The 24022-nt window shown below is 44.3% G+C and overlaps 1 protein-coding gene across 1 annotated transcript in view; it reads right to left on the bottom strand.

Moving 5' to 3' along the window:
• The window catches only part of LOC118788731 (protein TANC1-like), a 111570-nt gene extending 90476 nt beyond the window's left edge, over window positions 1-21094 (bottom strand). The window contains exons 1-2 of the mRNA XM_036544765.1: window positions 21011-21094; window positions 8132-8222 (exon numbers count right to left, since the gene is read on the bottom strand). Coding sequence (XP_036400658.1) covers window positions 8132-8192 — 61 coding nt within the window. The 5' untranslated portion in view covers window positions 8193-8222; window positions 21011-21094. The remainder of the gene's footprint in view (window positions 1-8131; window positions 8223-21010) is intronic.
• Between the last annotated feature and the right edge of the window lie 2928 nt (window positions 21095-24022).

Here is a 24022-nt window from a genome sequence, read left to right as displayed (position 1 = left end):
AGAGACATCTGTGAGCTGCTGCTTTCTTTAGCCGACAGGTTACCACGACAACCAAAATCTGCCACTGAAACAATGCCACATTCCCGACTGATAAAAACGGGCCGGGGGAGAGACTACATCACCACTGTCACAACAAAACCAGCGGGAGGCTGGCGGCCCCTGGAGCGTACTGGGGTTCATTATGACATCACACCATACCTCTGGCCGTTCCGGCCTAATTCTCAGGGGTTTGCTTTCTCAAAGACACCAACGCTTCCGAGGTCACAGCCAGTGGCGCGAAAACGTGGAGAACGGAACTAGAGGCTGTTTCGCCATCAGGCCCTCCGGCGGTCCACAGGCCAACGGAGGGAAAAGGAACACCGCTGAAGAGCGCGTTCGGCAGCCACCGAGGAGGAAGCAGGGTTCAGTGTATGACCAAGCGCCAAACACCTCCCTTCCTGACCTGAAAAAGGGGGCGACCGAGGTGTTAAAGGGAGACCTGGAGCTGAGCAAACAGAACGGCTGAGCCTGGGCTTACAGTCTTCCCTGCCCGAGGACATGTCAGTGACATCATACTGTAAGGCTGATGTTACACAAAGCAATTTGCAAGCAACTATGGCTGACGTTACATGAAGCAACTTGCACGCAACTTTTATTGAGTGCGGAGAGTAACACCCCCCTGCACCGTAACTTGGCTGCACGAACTTTACAGCCATCCAGCTTCATGGAACTGACCTCATGCTATGATGCGAAAGTTAAACCTGCACACCGTTATTACCTCGAACTAAAATATCCCCTCAAAAGATGTAAACTTAAGACAGAGAAGTGCATCATGTCACTCCAAACAGGTGTGCTGAGAAAGATCTGTGTGGGCGGAACGTCAGTGTGTCTTACAGGAAAAAATCCCCCACCTATGTTGCCGAGGCAGCAAACCGCACTTCATAACACAGCCCAGTGGCTGTCGGGTAAAAACCTTACTACACCCTCACCCTGCTGAAGCTGGAGGGACCTGGAACCCCTCTACCCCCGGCATTTAAGGCATGTGCAAATGAAAATGTCACAATTCACAACTTCTTAAGGAAGTTTAGAGACACACCTGCTTCAGCTAGGCCACCTCTCGCCAACTTTGAGCTCAATATGAGGAAGTGAGGGCATGGACTGTTCCCGGTGCAGGCTCAGGTGTACTGTAGGCTCAGGTGTACTCCAGGGTATCGCAAATGCAAATACAAATGGGAAAAAGACAGCAATGTTCAGGTGCAGCTGAATTACGGATAAGGCAAAAACTCGATAACACACGCAGGTAAACTATAGGGGCCCCTCTGGAAATCCTTTTTACCAGACCCCTACACCACAGGAGGAGAAAGCAGAGACTAGAAATCCCAATGCCTGGTGTCAGATTCTTCAGGGAAACAAATCAGCCTAGGAAATGCCATCGACGCTGACCTGCTAAGCTGAGGTGACAGTTTAACAGAGAAAGGGGGGAGATATCGCTGAAGACGGAGAGAAACCCCAAAAAAACAGGCCATCTGCAGGATTATCCTTCCCCACATGTTCCGCACTTCACCAAAGGTTGTGTCTGAGCAGAGAACTGTGCCAGTCAAACAGTACAGCCCAGCGTGTGTCAGGAGACTCCCAACTCCCATAATCCCTTAAGAAACAGCTTGAGGGAAAAAAAATCACTGATACGATCTTCATGATAATAATACCCACAATAATGGCATTACTAAACCAAAATGCCAAACAGTTGGAGACTTAAAGACATCCTGTCGATATTTTCCATAGATTTTCTAATCACTGTAAACCAAACAGCTATATATGCATTTACACTTTAAGCCACAAAATGATTTTCAAAAAAATACTAAAGATACTCTAAGCAGTTTTGCCCAACATTAGTGAGTATATTACAGCACTTTGTCATGCATAAAACCAGTAAGTAATTTATGCATTTATTCTAAGTATATGCAACACCTATCTACATTATACCTGCATTTGGATACAGAAAAAATCCTAAAATGAAGCCTTTCAAACCAATCCCCTGCAGACAATAATAGCAAAACGGATTAAGATAATATGAAGTTTGGTGGGTAGTAATACCGTCCATTTTAATAACAGCAGCATGGAATTCAAACCTCCCCTTTCATTCTGTAATGACATTTTTAACCCCCGTCGCTTCTTGTGCTACGATCACGGGGTTCGTGGTCAGAAACTGTGAGCATCTATGAAAACGAACGAACCCCCCCAAAACCCATTTCCTCTGCAGCCTGGCTATCCGCCAGCAAATCAGCTCATCTGTCTGCGAGTATGAATGGGTTCCACAGAGCTGGCCTGTAACCACTATCCCCAGTTGAAACAACATGTATTAATACCCTCCATCACAAAAAAAACAAAAAAACAAAAACACCTGCCCCCCCCACAGTCAAGAGCCACGAGTCCATTTTTTCCCCCTGTTTCTTAAACCTCTTTAAAGAAATTCAATCGTTCATATCAGCCTGGTTCTGGTTTAAAGAGCACACCCCCCCCCACCCCCCTGCCAGCGCTCGACGCTTTGAAGGAAAGGGCGCTGGCCGCGTGCTCTGTCTGTGGCTCACTGCTCGTCTGGATTTAATGAGATCACAGAAACTTCAGTGAAGCGCATTCCAATTACCCCGCGGTTTGATGTGGGGGGGGGGGGGGGGGGGGGGGGGGGCGGCTATCGGCCCAGTTTTAGTAGTCCGTGCAATTTAAAAAATCAGTGGGGAGACGCCATCGTCCTTCTAGGCCGACGTGGTTTCCGAAGCCAAATTCGCGGTAATTACCGTCTACACTGGCTCAGAGAGGCCACGGCACAAAATATCAAATGTAAAGAGCATATGAATGCAACCGCACCATTAATGAGTCAAAAAAAGGCCAACCCAATAATTACAACATTTGCAAAGCATCCCACATCTCACATAAACTAAAAGTTCACTGCCTGTTCTCATTTCATTGGGTACATAACATGCTAATCATAAACCATTTAAGCATGTTTTACGGTTATTTGGAGTTGTGGAGATCAGGGATGCTAATCTTCCTATATGAACCATGAATTACAGTAAAAAGTCTAATCCCTTGTACTGAGAGAGGCCTGGGTGTCCCTGAGGCATCAATGAGCCTAATTACTCTATATGATAGAAAATGCACAATGAATAATTGTGCATTGTGCAACCAAACGTGGTTAGTTGCTCTTGCTAATTGTTTATTTAAAAAAAAAACCACCATGGGTAAATGGCTGATGATTTCTCTGTGGTATATTCTAAATGTGCCGCACCTTTGTTCAGGGGCTCACTCCAAATGTCTTATCCTAATTCTGCATGACTGAAAACAGCCTCTGCTGTTCATTTCAGTATTGAAAAACCAGCAAAAAGTTCAACTAAAAAGGCACATTACCAATCGTTGTTTAAGTGGTTACAGTCCTGATTATTGCAATGTCTTGAAAAATAATCAAATATGGTATTATATATATATATATATATATATATATATATATATATATATATATATATATATATATATATATATATATATATATACACACACACACACATACACACACCACCGAGCTTGAATTAGTTTTAATTTTCAGCTGTCAGTCAAATGACTTCATTTGCAATAACTCCCTTAATATTCAACGGGTTAATGAATTCACGAAGGGTTGCACTTCTATCTGCCACAACTATGTTCTGGCTGAGTCAGATTTTCATTTGAACAATTTCAACATTTCGATGCACATTTCTATTTTAAATGGTGGAAAAAGAACTACAAATCCCATGACGGAGTCCCACCAGGAGTCTGGGGGAAAGTTCAGTACATTGGAGAATGAGGCCTGCCAGTCAGCTGGGAACAGGCTGATGGTGTGGACTCTTCTTTCCTGGCACTGAAGCCAAGGTAAATGACAAGAACAGACCTTTTAGCCCAATTAGGCTTGCTGCTTTGTCTATAGTCTCTGGGGGCATCTATCACTGTGTCAATCCTGGTCAATCTTGAAAACCCCAAGGATCTTTGCTTCCTGTCCTGGCAAACCTTCCCAGACAACAGCTTTCTGTGTGGGGAAAAAAAAAACCTTCCAGTGTCAGTGTGAAATTCACCTTTAACTAATTTCTCACCTGCAGTTTGGCTGATAGAACTCAAATTGCAATTCCTTATGCAGTCCAGTAGAACTCAAATCGCAATAGCTTCTGCAGTCCACTTCATTTAACTTTTAAAAGTACACAGACTTCGAAGAAATCCCTATCCAAATTTCCTTTTTGAGACACCCCCGACCGTGCAAGGTGCTGCACGACCACTCCAGCTAACAGCCACCTTCTATAGACAACAGCGTTGTCTCAAAGGCACGTACTGAGAACATGCTCAGCAGCTACAGCATAATTCAGAAGCCTGGTAGGAAGATAACTCCCTACAGCAGCAGGGACACAAGAGACAGCGTGGTTCAGTCCGAATTCTGTGAGAGTCCATTTTAAATTAGCCTTTCACCATTGTTCTCATCAGGCAGTGTGTTCCTCTGTAGAGGTGTATGCAACTCTCTACTGTAGCTATACTCGCTGTTCACTACGACTACAAGCTGTCAGTAAATGATCCCCAGCCAGGAAGAAACTTCACATTTTTAATGTCAATCCCAGTCAATCCTATCCCCCGAGCACCTTGTGGTTAAAACCACAAATCTATCAACGTCAGCTATGCCCAGAAGAAACCGGACCTTTATGAAAGGGTTTCGGATCAAAGCAAAGAGACCACCGCAGACCAGGGCCCCGCTTCCAGAACCTGTACCCATAAAACAAAAACAAAAACACGTATCTGCTTTCAAAAGGACTGAAAGGGCCTACTCCAGACACGGGGCTCGGTGGAGCAGCAGGGAGAGAGAGAGAGGGGGAAGTGGAAACGAAAGGGCTAAATTAGTTGCTAACTGCGTTCCAGGGTGCTGGCAGTCTGCAGAGCCCAGAGTCAGGCTAACGTCTGCGGAGGCTGGGAAGGGGGGGACCGGGCACCCCCCATTTCTCTCCAGATCCCTCCAAAAGCCATGGCGGTACGAGGAACACATGCGGAGCCCTGGTGTAATTACAGGACGATCTGGGCTTCTCCTCCGGTCAATTTCCCTCCCACGCCGACATGCCAATCGCTGCACCCGTCACGGGTCTGAGCTCACTGTCCTGTAATTTATTGGGGGGGGGGGGGGGGGGGGGGGAGAAATTATGCCTTCTTCACTGTCCAGCCCGTAATCAGTGCCCGTGAGGATGAAAATTCAACAGACACGCTCTGTTAGCGGGTGATGCCTCCACAGCAGGGCGATCAATGTTAACAACCGACTAAAAATTAGTTTTAAAAGTCTGAGGTGAAGCAGAGCGGCCTCTCTCAGGAAGCAGTCTGTTACCTATTAATCCGTTTTCCTCTCTCAGTTCTTCCTTCATGGTTCCTGCGGTTCCAGTTGCGCTGATTGTGCTCTCTTGTTTGAAATCTTGATTGTTCATTTCTTCTCCTCCATTTTAATTACAGCTTTCTGCCTCATGAGGCTTGTGTTACTACAAGGGCATTGAGAGGCAATCTGAGCTGTTCCATAGCTGATGATGAACCTTCAGTAACACTTGCCTCTGTCATATTTCGGGACCATAATGAAATCTTTAACACCAAACAGATGGCGCACTGAATATTTCATAACTAATATTCCTAGATGCACAGTGCATTATTAACTCGGCAGCATACAGGGTTTGATTTACACGGAGATAATTAGTAGGACTTCCATGTTACTAACCTACTTTGCCCCCCACTGAGACAGCTCTGGTGCTACAAAATAAGCAGAGCTCTTCAGGGTTAACGCCAGAGAAATTAACCACAAACTGACTTCAGAATAGTTTAATTTGTCAGCCTTATCATTGGGACACCATGACTCTGAGCAGCATAAAAGCACATTTACCCATCAATTTGAGTACTCTGTAAGAACAATTGTTTGTTTGGAAACAAGCCTTCTATTAATGAGGCTAATTGGACCTGGTTGTCAATCTAGGGTGTTGACTGCTTTTATTAACTATAACTGAAGCAATTTAAAATCTCTACTCAATGTCATTCTGTCATGTGATGTTCACAATGTGATAGTGTGCTTTGGTCTCATTACCACGGTAACAGCACACAAAGGAAGGAGGGCCTTCTGAATGGGGGGTGGGAGTGGCATAATGCGTGACAGACAGGCCCAACATCCAGTCATTCGACTCACAACAGCACCAGCTTCACCTGTCTTGGGTGTTTCACCTTACCGACGTGAAACTGGAGAATCACTCATACCGGTTCGGTGCCTCTCTCCAGCTCTGCTGAAAACCAGTTTGTCCTCTACACTAACCTAGGGAATCCTATGGAGAAAAAACCCTTTGGGAAAAAAAATGTTATTTGTTCCACTGCAATATTGAAGCTGAGACTGGACAATATTGAAGCCTGTCTGGAAAGGCGATTTCAGAGGCTGGAGCAAAATTCCTCAGTGTCCAGCCGAGAGTGGCACTGAGGGGAGTGTGTAACGCAGCCAGTGTCTGGGCAAGTCAGCCAGCCTACTGATTAACAGAGCTGTGACAGTTAACACAGGCAAGTCCCAGCCTGACCGCCAATAAAACGGAGGCAACGCCATCCGCAAACGCCTCTGCACAAAGCCGGCACAAGTAACACACAGCTGTTAATCCGAGCGCGCATCTGCGACCGCACATTTCAGGGGCGGTAAAAATAGACCAGGACAGGCCCAGCACGGAAAGCCTGGAATGAGCTTCGGGAACACACACACACAAACACCTTGCGTACAAGCGTGTTCTGGTTGATCGAAACGTTTCAGAGGATGGGTGACCGTAGAGGACCTCTATTATATGGGACGCGGGGCCCTAAGATGAAACTGCATTCACCTGTAGGACCAGCGCTGTTCCCCAGGTGCGCTCTGTCTCAACCCTATTCCGTGCCCACCAGAGCAGGACGTCTTTTGATTAGACAGATTCCACTTGAAAATAAAGCCACCTGTGCACCTGTGTGGAGAAGCAGTCCCGGGTGTACCTGCATGTCCCACTACATCTGCATGCCTTTGTCACGCTCAGAGGTGAGCTGAACTGCATTGCTGCACCCGTCAGCACTGACCCTCACCACTACCCCCCCAACCCGCCCCCCACCGCCCCCAACTCGCCACCTCCCACCTCCCAGTACCACTGGTGAAAGGGTTAGGGTGAGGCAGGGACTGGAGGATGATGGGAAGGGTGTCTCTCAGAGGTGGTCTCCCAAGTATTTCAGTAATAGTGCACCCATAAATCTAACCTAAATTTTAGTGTTGGGTTAGGGAGGGTCAAGGTCTGCTCTGGGTCAAGTAATACATTTTCAGCTGAGCTACAACATAATTTTACTCCACGTGACCATGCATTTTTGTGCACTTCCTCGTAATTCACTGACAACGTTTCCTTTACAACAAGAGAAACTCAGTAGATGATTGCTTCCAACCCCTTGCAATACCCCAGATATCTGCCTTAATTCCAGCACGCATTGGGTAACTACACACTTCAGCTGGCTGAAAGGATTATCCAGGTTATTAATACACAAAAGGAAAGCAATATGTTTCCTCAGTATCTTGAAAAAAGATCTGTGCATTTCAATTAACAATAAAGTGCTGACTTATTATTTTATCAATAGCATTACATTATATTTGTTTAGGAGACACTTATCTAGTGAGACTGAAATAAATTACAGCGTGGTTTAAGTATATTGCCCAAGGGTACAGCACAAGCCCTGCTCCATACAAGTACACAGTACTGCTTTTTTGCTTTGCTTTGGAAGGGTAAATGTTTCATTTACAGATTAGAGATGTGTGAGATATAACTCTTTCATTTGTTTGGTGAGTAAGTGGGCAGCTCCCTTGGTAGTGAAGAACAGTAACCACACTTTACCACTAGAGGGCAAAAAGCCAGCAACATAAATGTGAAAAGCACCTGCTGATTTCTCGTTGATCATCAGTCCAGAGAATCGCATGAATCATTAACAAATATGATATTTTACCAAGATGAATTTCTTCTCTGTGGGTCTGTCTATAACATAGCCTGTATATGGAAATCATGTTAAAGACACTTTTAGTATTACAGCATTCTGATATTAACGAAGTGTTCTCACAGTTTGAAGTCACGGCACTCACCTGTCTCCTTCTTAACCCCCCTCCCTCCATCTCTGCTCTTCTTCAGGACTGCCTTGAACATGGTGCGAACCCTGGACTCCACTATCTCCCCCTGTGACAAAAAAAAATCACAATTTTTTACTTACTTTTTCCTCTTTATACAACCCTATTTGGAATTGATAATCTCATCATGGCAGCCTTGTGTATGACAAAGTCATGCAGCAGCGCTAAGGCAAAATGAAAGCGATTCTCAGATACACCTGCATGGAGGCCACAGGCTGTTTTTCACACTACAAGTCCCATAGTGCACTGCAGTGAAGTGGGTGCCAGTTGACGGACAGACGCTCCTCCTCTGACATAATCAGGGCAACTTGTGGCTGTCTACGAGCGGTAAGCACCCTGAGCTGTTTGCTCTGCCAGTACAGGCACCTTGTCACTGTCAGCACATGGCATGGCCAGCAAATCACAATTTTTTCTCTTTAGCAGGATTGTTGTTTAAGTTGTGGCCTAGCCACATGGTCTATACCCACTTTTAACATCACTGTAAGATTTTCCCCCTCCCTCCTCCCCCTTTCCCCCCTTTGTCCTGTATGTGGCGTGACGGGGCGGTGCACACCCAATGTCCCTTGCTCTTCTTGCATGAGAGAATGATCTGTAGGACTCTCTAAATTCCACACCCAGCTGATGCTACAGCATTTGGCTGAACCCAGGCCTTATATTAATAATGCTGTTGGCCTGGATATTGAACGTTATTTTTCCTAAATTTTCACCATCTGCATGTCAGAGGTGTCGAGTCCATGTGGTAATCACCATAAAAAAAGATCTGTTAAAAAAGTAAATGCAGACCTGCAGTCTGTACTGGAAGGCAGAGGTCTGTGCATTGACTCCATGTTGTTCCCTGATGGTAACACATAAAGGTTTCTCCAGATTGTCTTGAGGTTTCAGTACAAGAAGCTCCTATTTAAAGCACACATAGCTTTCTCTGAAAAAGTCATCTGTCGTTTACCTTAAGTTTATAATTTAACTTTTACGTTATAATCTAACCTGAAATGAAGATTCTTCTTTTTTTATTGAAGAGGTCGACAACTTTTTGAAAGTGAACCCCAGGGAAAGTGTTTAGGTCCAGTAGATGTTAAGTACTATCCAGAGAGTGGCCCCTTACCAGGGCGATCAGTCAATGCCTGGTTTGTCTGTGTAGGAACTTCACCTGGCTATTAATTTCTTACACAGCCTCCCTTCGTACCTATGCCCATGAAAACTGCTGAGTGATGGAAAAACACAGGTTGCCAGGACACCAAAAAAAACAGACAACAGTTGCCAGGGCAGCACAGCTTGACTTGCCTTTGGCTACTGTGTCCAACAGTAGTCACCCAGGCCACAGAAAGACCACAGCATGAGTACCCTTCTGAGGAACTGGGTCAGTACTGACGGTCACCTATTCTGCTGACAAAACACTTTTGTCCCAATTACAGCTGGATTTGTGCTGGATCAAACCAAGGCAGTGCAGTAATAGCAACTGAAACCCAGGATCCCATGGCCCTGCATTAATAAATAAGTAAATAAATCAATAAATAAATAAATAAACGTGAGGTATGTAAGCAGGCTCTGGATAAGAATTCAATGTAAGTGTAAACAGCAGTACTACTGAACGACATGAAAAGCCACTTATTTTTCAGTTATAAGTGTGAGGATCTGTGAGACTTATTGATTTCACGCCACAGCGCACTGAGATGTGATGGCACACAGAGGGCCTGTTCTGAGGCTTCATTAAGATCTGAATGACATGAACATAGTACTCTGAAAAAGTGCTGGGAGGGAGAGGTGCTGGACACGAGACAGCCCGGCCAACTGAGCCCCCCACTGGGTTCCCGGTGTCCTGGGTCTTCATTTACATTACATTACATTACTGGCATGTAGGGGATGCTCTTTATGTGTCATTCATATCTACCTCTGGATATTTACTGAGGCTATTCTGAGTTAAGTACCTCGCCCAAGGGTACAGCAGCACGTCTCCAGAGGGGAATCAAACCTGCAACCTTTTGGTTACAAGCCCTGCTCCTTGCCACACTGCTGCCCTTTTAATTTTTTTCCTAAAACAACCACACGTGTGGTGGAAGATATGGCACTACTGTATAAAGGCACAAGCTGTGCAGCTCTGGAGAAAGGTCTGAGTTCACAACAAGTTTTTTTTTCCACCATTCATTTTGGAAGGGGTACATTCTTGCTGGAGACTACCACTCCATGCCGGTGTAGAAGGTCTGCAAGGCCCTCGATATGGATCAGAAACAGGGTCAAAGGGCAGGAGGACTTGGTGCACTGTGGTGCATTCTGCGATAAGGGCCGTTCCACAGCGGAACGCTGGGGAATATGTAGGTCTCCACGGTTACAACAATCAGCCCTTTGAGGACCCATTAAATCCTGACTGCCTCGCAGAAGTGCCTGCTGTACTCAGAGCTAATAGGACAGTATTCACCCAGATCGCTGTTTGGACACGGCTCTTTAAAAACCCTCACTGTCAGGCGACATTATGGGATGTTAAACTGTGTTGAGGAGGGCATTTCATGCTGGGGATGAATCGCCACTTCAAAGCATGAGGGTCGCCCTGATTCTCACCAACAGACCCACCAGCCTTCGCATGGCATTTATGCAGAAAGCATGACATTTCAATGCTACTGTTGAACTATCACAAAATAACTACAAGTGAATCATAGCCAGAATAGTGCCGAGCAAGCTATGCAAGTTGTTCTGAATGAGGATGCCTGCAAACCAGATAAATTATAAATATAGTTACAGCTTTCTTGGATTTGGGGCCATCTGGCCAAGCTCTTACAGAACAGCTAAAGGCCATAGGCCTAGATCTGCCCTCAGGACAAACCCGTATCAAGCATTCATCTTCCATCCACATCAATAATCAAGGACAGCAGGACCAAGGCAGGAAGAGACTGTACAGCATTTCCGTGTTAGTGTGTGAAAATAAGCAAACGTTTGCTTTTCCCACCATATGAAGCCTTTTCCTAATGTGCAGCAGAAGCACATTGTTCTGCTCACATGGTATTATTGCTGCCCCAAACGCTCTTTATGTAAACACTAGTCCGCCGTTCGAAAATGATTTCAGAAACAAAGGAGGGAAATAGCGACTCGTCCAGCAGGACTGCCACTTGTCCTAAAAATAGGAGCGTTTGAGCGCCTCACCAGCGCTGCCGATCTGTCCATCAGCGGACACACACACCGCCGCATGAGAGCGTAAGCTGGAGGCGAGATGAGAGATGAGCGAAATGAGCTCACATCCACACTGAGTGAGGGATAGAGGGAAATGAGGGAGGAAGTGAAGCAGAGAAGGATGGCGAGAGATAGAGGAAGACAGTGGAACGTTACAGACAGCTCCGCGCTGAATTTCACCCTGTCCCTGTGGACAATTTTCAACCTGAGCCATTACAATTCCCATTGTAAAAAAAGGAAGAGGAGGTGATTTTAAATGGCAGCAAACAGAAAGCTGATTAATGTCTCATTTGCGTGTTTCTTATGAATGGGCCCGAGCCTCTCTGCTCGAGGTCCGCAGTCTCCAGAGTAACATGACTTCACCCCTCTCCTTAGCTTCCCTTTCCTCACCCGTTTCCACAGGAAACGATCCCACCAGCTCTGCAGCCATTTCAGGTGCTTCCAGCTTCTATTGATAGCATCCGCTGACATCACGCTAATCCCCTGGCATTTAGGCCCAGCCTGTTTTATGCATTCACTACTCCACAGACAGCTACACGCTCACGAAGACAGCAAGACAATGACTGCAAATGTGTCTGTTTACATGAAAAGAAAAATCAGAAAATGTATTTAATAACAATAACAATAATAATAATAATAATAAACATAACATTTGACTGACCAAACACTGCTGAAGAGTAGTCCTGAAGAATATTTTCCCATGAAGCTACTGTAGCTCACAAGCGGCCACTGTTCTGCTTTGCTAGGTAGCTACTGTAGGTAACTAGATAACTAATGCTGTTGTTTAAAATAGTATTATGTAGCATCAGCATGCTTATATAAACCTAATTAGCAATTTGGCTATCAATAGATTGCTAGCTAGGTAACTTCTGTGGCATGAGGGAAAAATCTTGTACTTTCTCTAAGCTAGTAAGCTTACTAGGCTGCTATGATTTCAATGAATTGTGCAGGCTCTGGTCTCTGCCTATTTACTGGTTGTACATGTTATGTTATGAATTTCAGCTCTGTAACTTTCATCTTGGATTTGAACCTCAAGCTTTCTAGTTACAAAGCAGTAGACCACAGTGCTACCCATCAGACCACTACAGTGGGATCTAAAATGAACAGTATTACGTAAAACGAGGGCAACTGAGGATGCCCTAACCAAACATACAGCCTTTTTTCGAGTGCAGTTGTTAAATGAATCAAAAATGCCATAGATCTGCTGCACTGTAATGATATATGACTATATTCTGCCGTGTGGGTACAGTGCCAGTCAGCACCACTGTGGGAGAACTGAGGCTGGCCTGGCAAATCAGAGCATCTCAAAATGGAGGCCTGAAGTTGGCCAGCCCTGAAGACTGCTCTCCCTCCATGAACAATATACTGTACAGAGGCTGACTGCATTTAAGAGGAAAAAACAGGGATGCACTCCCAACACCTATAAAAACTGATGATTCCCTGACTAAGCACTTAAGTCTTGCTCCTCTGTACTTGACTCTGGTATAAGGGTTTTATAAGGCTGATTTACACATCAGTAATTTTTGTAGCATTTTATCTTGTCTATGTTGACAAGATGACTGGATGTGGTTGGACATTTTCTGTATAAAAAGTAATTCATATGACATTATAATATGATCTTACTGACCGTGATTGAATAAAAAACTGCTTAAGCCTTGTGTAAATATAAGCCAAACCAACAAATGCCCCTGTATTCACTGTGTAAATAAGGCCGAGTTTATCACGTTGCACTGACATCTCGCACTCTTGGCAGGACTTTCACCCTCGTGCTGTGAAACTGTACAGGGTACAGTCCTGCTGTCAGCTGCTCCAGCCCCTGACTTGCACAAAGGAGTAGGGGAGAAAATAATGGACTGCAATTATACTGTATTTACACAGCATCTTTCTTGGATCTCAAAGCTCTAACAGAGAGCAGCATGATTCACCTCAACCCTCAACCAATGTGCACTCGCCTTGGTGATGCAGGCCAGTCAGGGGGTGATGAGACAGCGATACTGGGAATATGGTGAGGACACCTAGGTACCCCCATCTCTTTGCAACAGCTGAAATTGGATCATTAAAGACCACATTATGAGGAAATCAATATAATGTCTCATCTGAAAGAAGGAGTCTCCTATAGTACAGTGTCCCCATCACAGCACTGCGCTGGTGTTTTCCTGCATGACCCAGAGGGAGGATAGCCTTCATGCTGGCTCACCACTTCCATCCGTTCAAGAGAATGCTACAGGGCTGTATGACTAAAGACTACTGATAAGGTGAGACTGATGCTATATGACTACACATACAAGTAGCAGGTCTCCACATACATACCTAAGCAGGCCTGTTTTACACACGTTTATGGCATCCTGCTGGTCGTTTAATCCGGGCTGAAACAGCCCTTGCAATGGTTGAGCATCACAAATGCATGACCTCATCAATAAGATAAGTAACCATATTAATAAAATGAGTGATAGGTTTATCAAATAACAGAAAATTTAATTGTCTTCCCTGGGATTTTAAGTGATTATAAAGTTTGTTGGTTTTCTCTGGGATTTGCAGAAAACGGAAGCATTCCATCTGAGGTTCACTCTCCGCAACGTCTGGGGGTCCAGACAGCTTTGCCACATGCTTCAATCTGTCATGTGTGACACTGACACCCGGGTCCTCGCTCAGATTCACAAAGCCCTGGAGGTGAGGCGCTTAGCGTGACTTCAGAGGCTTGCTTGGAGGCCATCCATCAATACAGCCCATCACCGTCAGAGAGCGTGCCATCAATCTCCGGGCCACAGGATGACATGAGGAAAGAGTCAGGAACCCAGAACATAAATTTCAATGAATTGCAGCTACTCTGATCCACGGGGGCTGAGGCGGACCCTGCAGAGAGCATCGACCAGCATCCTCTGCTTCCCCATCTCGCATTCCTGTCACTGTGTCACCGCGTCCCTCCTCTTCAGCCATTTAATCTTCTGCTCCTCCAGCACTAACTTCTCTGGCCTTGACTGGCTCTCTCCGGTCTGACAGTCACCAAACCAGGTTAAAGGTCGTTTGGGTTCCAGAGACTGATGATGGTGCTGACTGTTCTGCTCTGAGACCAAACAGGCTCTGCTTTTTAGCTTATTTTTAAAGATAGGCCTATCTTACATAAATAAAAAAACACAGCATCTCCTGACTTTCTTAGTGGATAGTATTTCCTCTACAAAATACGCAGAAATTGGGTATATAGAACTTACACAGGCGATTAAAGACACAAAACAGAGACTGAAAATTAAAAAAAACAACAACAGGGTGAATGAAAACTTTTTCTGAGCCACAACAAGGCAACAAAAGCTGAAACATCACACAGAAAAAGCAGAAGAGAAAAGTCCGGTCTCCAGGCCTGCTCCACTCACAGTGAACTCACTGCGTTCACACTGACCTTCACAATCCTGACTGACCCAAAACACATCTCTACATTTCAAGATACGGTCGACACCGTTTCACGAAAACGTCTAAACTGACTAGCTTGCAGGTTTTCTGAGGCAAACGGCTAGCGAGTGAGCCAATGAGGAGATGCAGGTGTCCTCTCCGCCTGTCGCACGCGCCACATGTGAGGCAGACCAGTTAGAAACGCTAATGGCATGCGTTTAAAATGCCTTTGTGGGTCATTATATGTATGGCCTCTAGCATAACGAAAGAGTGTTTTCCACACATCTGTGCACTACAATAAGCATGCCAAATATCAGCAAAATGGTGATGGGTGGTGTATGTGTGGAAGTGAAACAGGAAGACAGAAAAGGACGACAGGATGAACAGGATCAACATGACAGGCTTTTCTGGCCTTGTGATATTTAAGCCTAATAATATTTAGACCTTGAGCCGAGTGCAGCCGTAGGGAGAACAGTGCTCATTTCCATCCAGGCGTCACGGTCGGCCTGCAGGTTTACCCAGCTCCAGCCCAGGCCCCTGAGCTCAGGGGAGGCTGTTTACCCACCACCAGGTAATGGAATTAGTCTCATTCGTAACGTTCTGGCCGAGCACAACGCCAACAGGAGTGGCTTCCAGAGAGAGAGGACCTGTCCCTGGTGATATATCCATCCGAGAGGCCCCTCTGAGGAGGGGAGGAGAGCTTTAAACAGACCCTGGCTCAGAGGGGAAAATACGAGGCCACATGCAAGCAATTACCCCATCCCACGCATTCATCACCACTGCAATGGCACAGCCCGGGTAAGACATAGCCCGTCACAGAGACCAGCCATCACTCACCAAGATTCAGAGTACCAGTAGCGTGCCTTCCCATTAATCTGATATCTGAATATCCACTGGCCCCCGGGAATGAATATTCAGACGATCAATCCCTCTCTCCCCCCTCAGCCACTGTGTGGAACTTTATTATTCTCTGTAAATGACTACACATTCCAAAGAGATTTGCACTCACTCACGCTATCAGGCAGCAAAAAAAAAATGAACATCAAGTAACCGTGTATTATTTAATGTGGTGTTCTTACATCTTCATGAATACTGATGAGACAGAATGAAAGTCGATCTTGCCTCTTTATTAATTTAATAAGTAAACATTTAAGTCCTGACCCAATCAATTAGTGATCTAACGGTTGTATATTTGAATAATCTCTCTCATAACTTCTGTGTACCTCAACAAGCACAAGAGAGGGAGAGCCTTGCACGCAGCTTTTAACTCTCCCTTTACGCAGAACACAAATGAACCGGTTTAGCACCTATCACTGTCTTGTAACTAAAGCATTGGATGCTGACAGCTGTATATGAAGGCTCTTAGTACACAAAGAGCTGAGGTGTGGCCTCCCGATATTCTCTGTGGGCATTTGGCCAGGCAGAGCCCACTCCTGCCAGATACCACAGGCAGCTCTGTGACATAGTGGCAGGCCGTTAGGCTATTAACCGAAGATTTCCAGTTCGGTTCCTAGGTGGGGTGCTGTTGCTGTACCCTGAAGCAAGGTACTTAACTGAAATTTCCTCAGTAAACATCCAGCAGTCTGAATGGGTATAATGTAAAAATTGTTAGCCATGTAAGTCACTAAGCAAAGGTAATGTAACAAAAGACCCTCGATGTTGACAGCTGGATGTCAGGGTTGTAACAGAACACAAAAACCTGAGGTGGGCCGGTCTGTTTTCTCATAGAATACTGCTGGTATGTTTTGTGTCAACATTTGCCCAGGCAAAGCACACTGCTACATACCCCTGCAGCTGGCAACACACAGGTAGTGATGTCACATGTGCAAGAGCCAATGAGAGGAGAGCAACGGCAGGGAGAGAGCCGCTATCCATCATGCTGTAATTCCCTCCAGATTCAGGAAGAAAAATAGTGACAGAAATCAATCTTCTACGATAAAACCACAAAGAAATGTAATTAACTTCATTTAATTTCTTGCATTGCTAGAGGCTGTATCCCCTTGCCATCAAATTAGTCACAGATCAGCAGACATTCCTGTTTTCCTTTGAGCAGACCACAAAATGACAGGATTAAAGCACAGTAAACCACCTTAACCATGTGTGTTGGTGCTTTGTAGAGTGCTGTAATGCATTTTACAGTAATTTAGAGCAGTAATCAGGCTAAGGCCTGTGAAAACCTCATGAGGTCCAGACATCCTGAGTGTTGGGTAAGAAAACAGGTTGGTCTCTACAGATCCCCACCAGAATCAGATCTGAGAGAGTTCATTAAATCATCACAGGGCCCTTTAAAGGAATAAAGTCATTGCAAAAAACAAGTTTCAAGAAAAAAAAACAACCATAAACAGATAAATCACCAGTGACAAGCTGAGCTAGAAAATCTCTTCACTACTTTGTCTCCTGGGGTAAGTGAGTGGTGAGCGTTATCTCACAAATACTTCCCGAAGATATGTCCTCCCCTTGTACCGTTTGAGGATTTATTTTAAGGCGCTATCTGTTCGGAACACGCAGACCCCCTGAAAGGGGCCTCTCTGTGTCACTACAGCCCACCAAAGGCCCACGGAGGCTGCCAAGACCTGGCAGACCAGCAGAGAATTTAGGAACGAGCACTCAAAATTTAGGATCATTCTGAAGAGCAGGGGGGAGTGAACACCCTTCATAGCTAGCACTGAAGGTAAAGTGCACACACAAACACTTTGCAGACTGACCACCTACAGAAAAAACATTACATTAAACGGCAAAAGTGCACTAACATCTGAGAACACTGTTAAATACTGTACACCTCCGTCAATCTGCCCTATTCGAGTCAAGGTCAAAGGGAGTCCTTGTGCAGCGCTCATGTATGCTGCAGCCAATTACCAGCAAGACAAATTAAAGGCAAAGGCAGTTGCTTATTCTGTTTCTGTTATCACAAGCAGAACCGTGGGTCATCTGAGCGGCTACTGCGAGTGAATTTATCTACACATACCTTGTCAAACTTTTTAATACAGCTACATGTTGATATTAAGTGCCAGATTCCCATCAGTAGTCTGCTGTACCCGATAAGAGGCCTGTATACTAACCGAGGATGAAAATAATAGTTAGAGACATTAAGAACCTCTGTATACAACAGTTTTGCCATACATTTGGTTATGTAATTTTGGCTATTCCAACAAACTTCAATATAAATGAATACTTTGCTTTACACTTAACTTTATTAAACAGTACAGATCAACAGAAGGAGCTGTATAGGGAGAATCTACTGCAACAATCACATGTGGATGCGTGGGTAATAGGCACCATTTTGAAAAGGTCAAGTGAGAAGCCAAACAGAGGAGAAGTGGATTTATTTTTGCGTATGTTTCTGGTTCATATCATTCGGGCGCACTGCTGTGTGTGTGTGGCTTCACTTTGTGCACTGTGAAGATGCCGTACAAATGGAGGACAAACCCTTCTCCCTTTATCCAGCGGGAGACACTTCTTCACCACCAAATGCTTCCACTATCTCTGTCCTACATCCTTACACTCAACTCAACTTACACTTTTGTCTTAACAACAGCACAAATTTCCACGAAACACTTTACCTCTTCACTGCTTTCAAGATAATGACATCGTTTTAAAATGTTATCTTTTAATCATTCTTTAGGTTGTGGTTTCATCATGGAGGACTGGTGACAAGGTAACTGCATTCATTGTGTTGACTTCAGCTACTAGACCAGTCCAGTAAAATGCACTAAACTTAGAGAAGTTCACTACAACCACCCAACAATCCAAGCACAATCACTTAGGGAGCCTGAGTACTGAATCTGGAAACAGGAAGTGAGCCAGCAGGTAGGAGACAATGGGTTCTAGTATGTGTCTCCTTCTCACATCAGTAAAGAAGCTGTTTGGGCCATTCACACTGACACGAGGGTCAGAAACAACAATGAAGATTCCTTTTACATAACCATACTAACAGCACAACTCTCGCATGGCTCATTAGAAATTCCAACTCCAAGTCCCATTCAACGGGGCCAACTCTGTGTGTGTGTGTGTGTGTGTGTGTGTGTGTGTGTCTGCACCCATGTGCATGTGTGCTGGGGGTGGGGTCCATTTGAAATGTTGGGAACGGGTTGATACTATTTTCCCAACCCTAAAAAACTTCAATTTAGCAACAGTTGTCAAACTGTGCTGAAGTGTTATGACTCCAAAATGCCTGAGGTATTTTTTCCTGTTAATGTCAAATGATCTTGGTTGGTTTGTTCTAAATGTTTAAAACTTCACAGATAGAACATAAAAAAGGAAGACAGAATCGTTAGTGTAGCAGAAATGCTAACAGCTTGCTGTGGGCTTAAACAAAAGAGCCAACCGACTAAAGAAGCCCTAAAGATACCCTAAAAAGCACAACACATCAGACTTCTTATGGTTTAAAATGTATTTTCTTGTACATTTTAAAACAGCCACTCACATTAATTTTTACTCAACAAAATACATGTATCTTAACTGCAACTGTCATTGATCCATAGTTACACAATTTTCAATGTCACACCAACCAGATCACCATCTTCATTAAATTATCTTTAATTTTCTGGCCCGGTAGTGGGCACATTGACCCCGAAAGTAGGAAATATCAGGTGTGAATGATATTGTAAGTACAATTTTGAAACTTTGCTGACATCTAGAATGACATTCACTCCAAAGGAACACAACCATGGGCAAAACTCTGATCATATTGTCACATATAAATTTAGCATTAAAAACACTGATCAGACCAAACAAAGGACTTTGTGGTGTCCCTAAGTTCAGGCTATTGAAACAGGTCAAAACAATGGCAGGAAGTCATGTTCAGGGACTGAAAAATCTGCACTGATGTGATGGACAGGAAATTAACATGGTGAAATAGAAAAATAACACGCAAAGCTTGGGCATCTATTGTCTGGCCTTATCACTTATTGTCTAGTCTGGTCACTTCTGAGTTCTGCATTTAGGCCTATAAATATCTGTGCAAACACTTCTGGATACAGACCAAAAGGTAAGTAACTATGTTGGTAGGAGCCCCAGGAAAGAGGTATCAACACAGCTATGGTGAACATACCTGCCACCCTACTAAACACAGGTGTTCATCAGAAGAATTAGCAGGATACTCGACCTATATAACCGTATTGCAACACCTTCTGAAACTACAGTACCCACCTCTGGTTGGCCAACTACTTTGCAGTGGATGCCTGAGCCAATAAGAGGGGAATATAGGAAAATAAAAATCAACGAGTCCTATTCATCCAGCGTCATCTACTTATGAGTGGAACCTACAGTATATTGAAACGGCCATGATCTGTGGTCGGTATCCATACTCCCAGTCAACAGTAACAAACCCAGGATTTAACAGAAACTTAAGCACTCCAATCTGTTTTGTTTTTTGTCTGTTTAGCGCTAATACCATCGCATCAGGATATGTTTGGCAAACAACTGCATGTTTTTCTAACATAACCTTGTGTTGAACAAGCTGAACAAGTCAGGCCTGAAAAATCAGGCAAACAAGGTTACAACTCAGCGCAGCATACACACGCGCCTCCAGTTCTTAAAATTACGAGTCTGATTTTCATCAGTATTCTTCACAACATTACACTACACCAATACGCGATGCAAACGCACCCTTCGCTGACAAATGTCGCTAAATCAGCCTTACTGACAGATTCCCCATAGCCCGCAGCCCCGCACCGCACAGTGATGCGCCTGCCATCGGCTGAAAAGCGGACGCACCACCTGAAACTCCTGAGTGGAGCGCGCAGGCACAGCCACAGAAAAGCCGAGACTAAACTGGCTACAGCTAGCTACAGTGCACGATTAAACAGCTCGAAATTCACTAAAGTTTCACACTATTTGACTGCTTTACCATATTTGCCAGTCACTTTGGCTGGTAGTTTTAGTTTTTCAACACACCTCAAAAAAAACACACGAAAGAGCTGGCATAAACTTTAGCGACTGCGTGCAAACATCACGGAGGCTCACTAGGTAACGTTACTGGTGTACTTGGGAACTTTGCAGCCGCAAAAATGAATCTTTTTCAATATGTTTTCCTCCAAAATCTACGCAGAGTTGGCCAGCAAGCAATGCATTCTCAATGGTTTGCTCTAATATTTTCAAGTCTATTGCTGGTTATGTTCCTTCCAAACGCATCACTTGGCTGTCTAATCGCAAGTTCGCAGGCTATCTAGCTAGCTGGGTACTTCTCAGTCCATACTCAAATTATCTGCAGCAGGAAAACTGCACAAATGCTGTACCTCTGACTGAAGTCTCCACCGTCAGGAGTTGATCCCCTTTAAGTTTAGAGCAGAAAGTTACCTGTCTTAAGTCACGAATCGCTCCGCGGAAAACTTTTTCTTCAGCCTATCTCCACATGTACCCAGACAGATCCGAGAACGCTGTGCACCGCCCTCACAAGATGAACACCATGAGGTTGCGCATCAGAGTATCCAAGCAATGACACAGCTAGCTCACAGACATGGTAGACCACACTTGCATGCATGTGGTATGAACGGGTTAAACCTCGATAACGCGTAAAACTGAGGCCATACACATCACTTACACACAAACCTACAGCACGTAAATATTACGACCTACATCGTCATCAGTTTAAAACCATCACTTAAGTATTGAAATAAAACGCATGCTTTTTTTTAAACAAATGGACTGCGTCCATTTTTGTCACACCGGATAATTTTGTAAGACCTCTCAACGCTTAAGACAGTGTAGAAGAGCAATTCCCCCATAGGGCTATGTGTGAAACGAATGAAGAAGTTTCTGATACGGCTTTTAAAACTTTTTCTGAAAATAATGTACCAGTCATTTCTCATTTTCTCTTTTTTTTTTTTTTTTTTTTTGCTTATCAGGTCATTCATAACGTCAAATAATATTTGGACTGATGAATTTAGTATAATTTCTGCGTGCTCGTTTTATGATGACAGGCTTTTTAATGATCTGTTATTAATGAAATGTAACAACTCGGTGAAATTTCTTTTGGAATTAATAACACTTAATAAATCACCGGCGCTTTTATTTCAGCCTCCAGACTAGACTCCAAAATCAAGGCATCTTCAGTTTAATATCGACACGGCCTGACCGGCAACTCTTAGCGGATAATTGACTGCAGGTCAATGCACATCCACGCACTTCCCCTGTTTCTACAGTGACACCCTGAGGTAAACAAGTCCTGTAGGCCAGGGGTGTCCAAACCTCTCCTGGAGGGCCACTTGTCCTGCATGTTTTAGATCTCTCCCAGCTCCAACACAGCTGATTCAAATGATCAACATTGCGTTATATGTATGGCAACTGCAAGAAATGAAACAAAGTTGGAGGGAGTGAATAAAGCGGAGGATTTCCATGTTAGTATTTTAATGTTCTGTAGGGTGTAAGTTGAGGCAAAACTTGACCAACGTGGCATGGTAAAAACTGGAAAATAAGTGCTCATCAGTGTACTGGTACTGGTTGTATTAAATTGTAATTGGGAGCTAATCGGTTAGAAAAATCACCTAAAAGGAAATGTCCTTACCTCTCCTGATTTGACAGGCAATAAGAACAGATGTAGACGCTGTTCAGTAGATGGATAGATAGATTGTTGCTGTTCATACAGAGGGCGGAATTAACCAAAGTGACAAGCCTTGCAAGTCAGCTAATCTCCATATTTTTCAGACTGATGTCTGATATGTGACTCCATTTGTGCTGTCACTGAAATGATTAACATTGATGTTGGTGTCCAATAGCAAATGCCTTTCCCAAGTCTCTCACAGTCCATCATTTCTAAAACAAAGTGGGCCAAGTTCAGTCAATGCATATTTGCAAAAAACAGGCCTGCCATTCAAAGTCATATCTTGAACAAAAAATGTTTTCAGTTTTCAAGTATACAAGTTACTCACAGCTACAAATCATTTTCTCCTCAACTGATGCATTTGCAAACATGTCTCCTCCGCTCCAAATATTGCTATCTTTCATAAGAGACCATCTTACATTTGCCCAAATTATCTCATCTGAACAGTAAAGAAGTGTTATTCCAGATGAATACTATCTACTCTTTCACTTATTCTTCAGAATGTCTTAGATCTGTGCTTTGTCTTTTTAGCAGTATTGCACAGTGTCCTTTCAGGACCACAGTATCACATCACATCTGAAAGCTGGTGTCTCCTGCAGCACATTAAACCCATCGCTGCACTGGGTTATTGGCGCTAGCCTCCCAAACCCCTCTCCCAGCAGCACCCTGCTTTTCTCAGCAGGTTTCCCATCCGAGAGCTACCCAGGCCCAGCCCCTAGCTCTCCGGCCACAGCTGAGTCAGCCCGCACAAGCAGATGGCTATGTAAACACAGCATTAGGTTCTGTTATACTGTTCAAAGACCTGAGGCTTTGTTTTAATCCCGCTAATGCAGCGTGTGAGCCCTGAACATCAGAGGAGTGTGTGCACGCATTGCTTATGTCTGCGTGGAGTCCCCCATATCCTCATTATTCACTCGCATCCAAATAGCCCAAATGCTGTCAGATGATCAGGCCCCAGGAAGCGCTCTGGGGAGGACCGAGTCCAGCTTTTCAGCCCCTTTTGTTCTGTTTTCCTTCTGCTCGGATAAGTCACTGCTGAGCTGAACCTGTTGAGGAAGAGTCTTAACCTGAATGGCTTTGGTGCATATCCAGCTGTATATAATATAATAATGTGTAAAATTACAGAAAAGGAACCAAGAAGCTAAATCAGCTATGCAGATAAAGTCAAGGGATCAGACCAGACAAACAAAAAGTGTCCAAAACTATGGTAACAGAAAAGAAATCACCCGACAGATCTTGTGATGAGCTTTTTTTTTTTTTTTTTTTTTAAATTTCCAGTTGTATATAAGACTTTGAATGCTGTGCCACCATGTGCTCTGACTTTGGGCTGTGGCGTAAGCCAGTCAGTTCCAGTAAGCTTAAACAGATCTCAAATTCTGAACATTCTCCTTCAGTGCACTAGCTGCCAAATGATTTACAGATGGTAACTGCATTATAGTCAGAGATTGTTCATCTCAGGAAAGTCTATGCATTATGTCTTCCCTTCTGGCGTGGCTGAAGAGATCCAGTTGCCGCTTAGGTTACTGACCTTAGAAACTCCCTGTAATGGAAATTTCAGCTCAGCAATGCAGGTGCCAGAACTTGTAATGTAAAGAATAAAACCGTGATCAGGGTTGTATACATTATCTCTGGTATGGTTATGGCTGGCAATGGGTAATGAGAGTGAGAAATATTAAAATGTAATTTACTTATTGCAACCACTTATCATAGGGTCAAGAGGGAATTTAAGAGAATTTAGGTTAGTTGGATACAGAGCCATATGGAGTCTG

The sequence above is a fragment of the Megalops cyprinoides genome, chromosome 14, assembly GCF_013368585.1.
Source record: "Megalops cyprinoides isolate fMegCyp1 chromosome 14, fMegCyp1.pri, whole genome shotgun sequence".
NCBI lineage: Eukaryota > Metazoa > Chordata > Actinopteri > Elopiformes > Megalopidae > Megalops > Megalops cyprinoides.
This window is presented reverse-complemented; position numbering and strand designations above follow the sequence as displayed.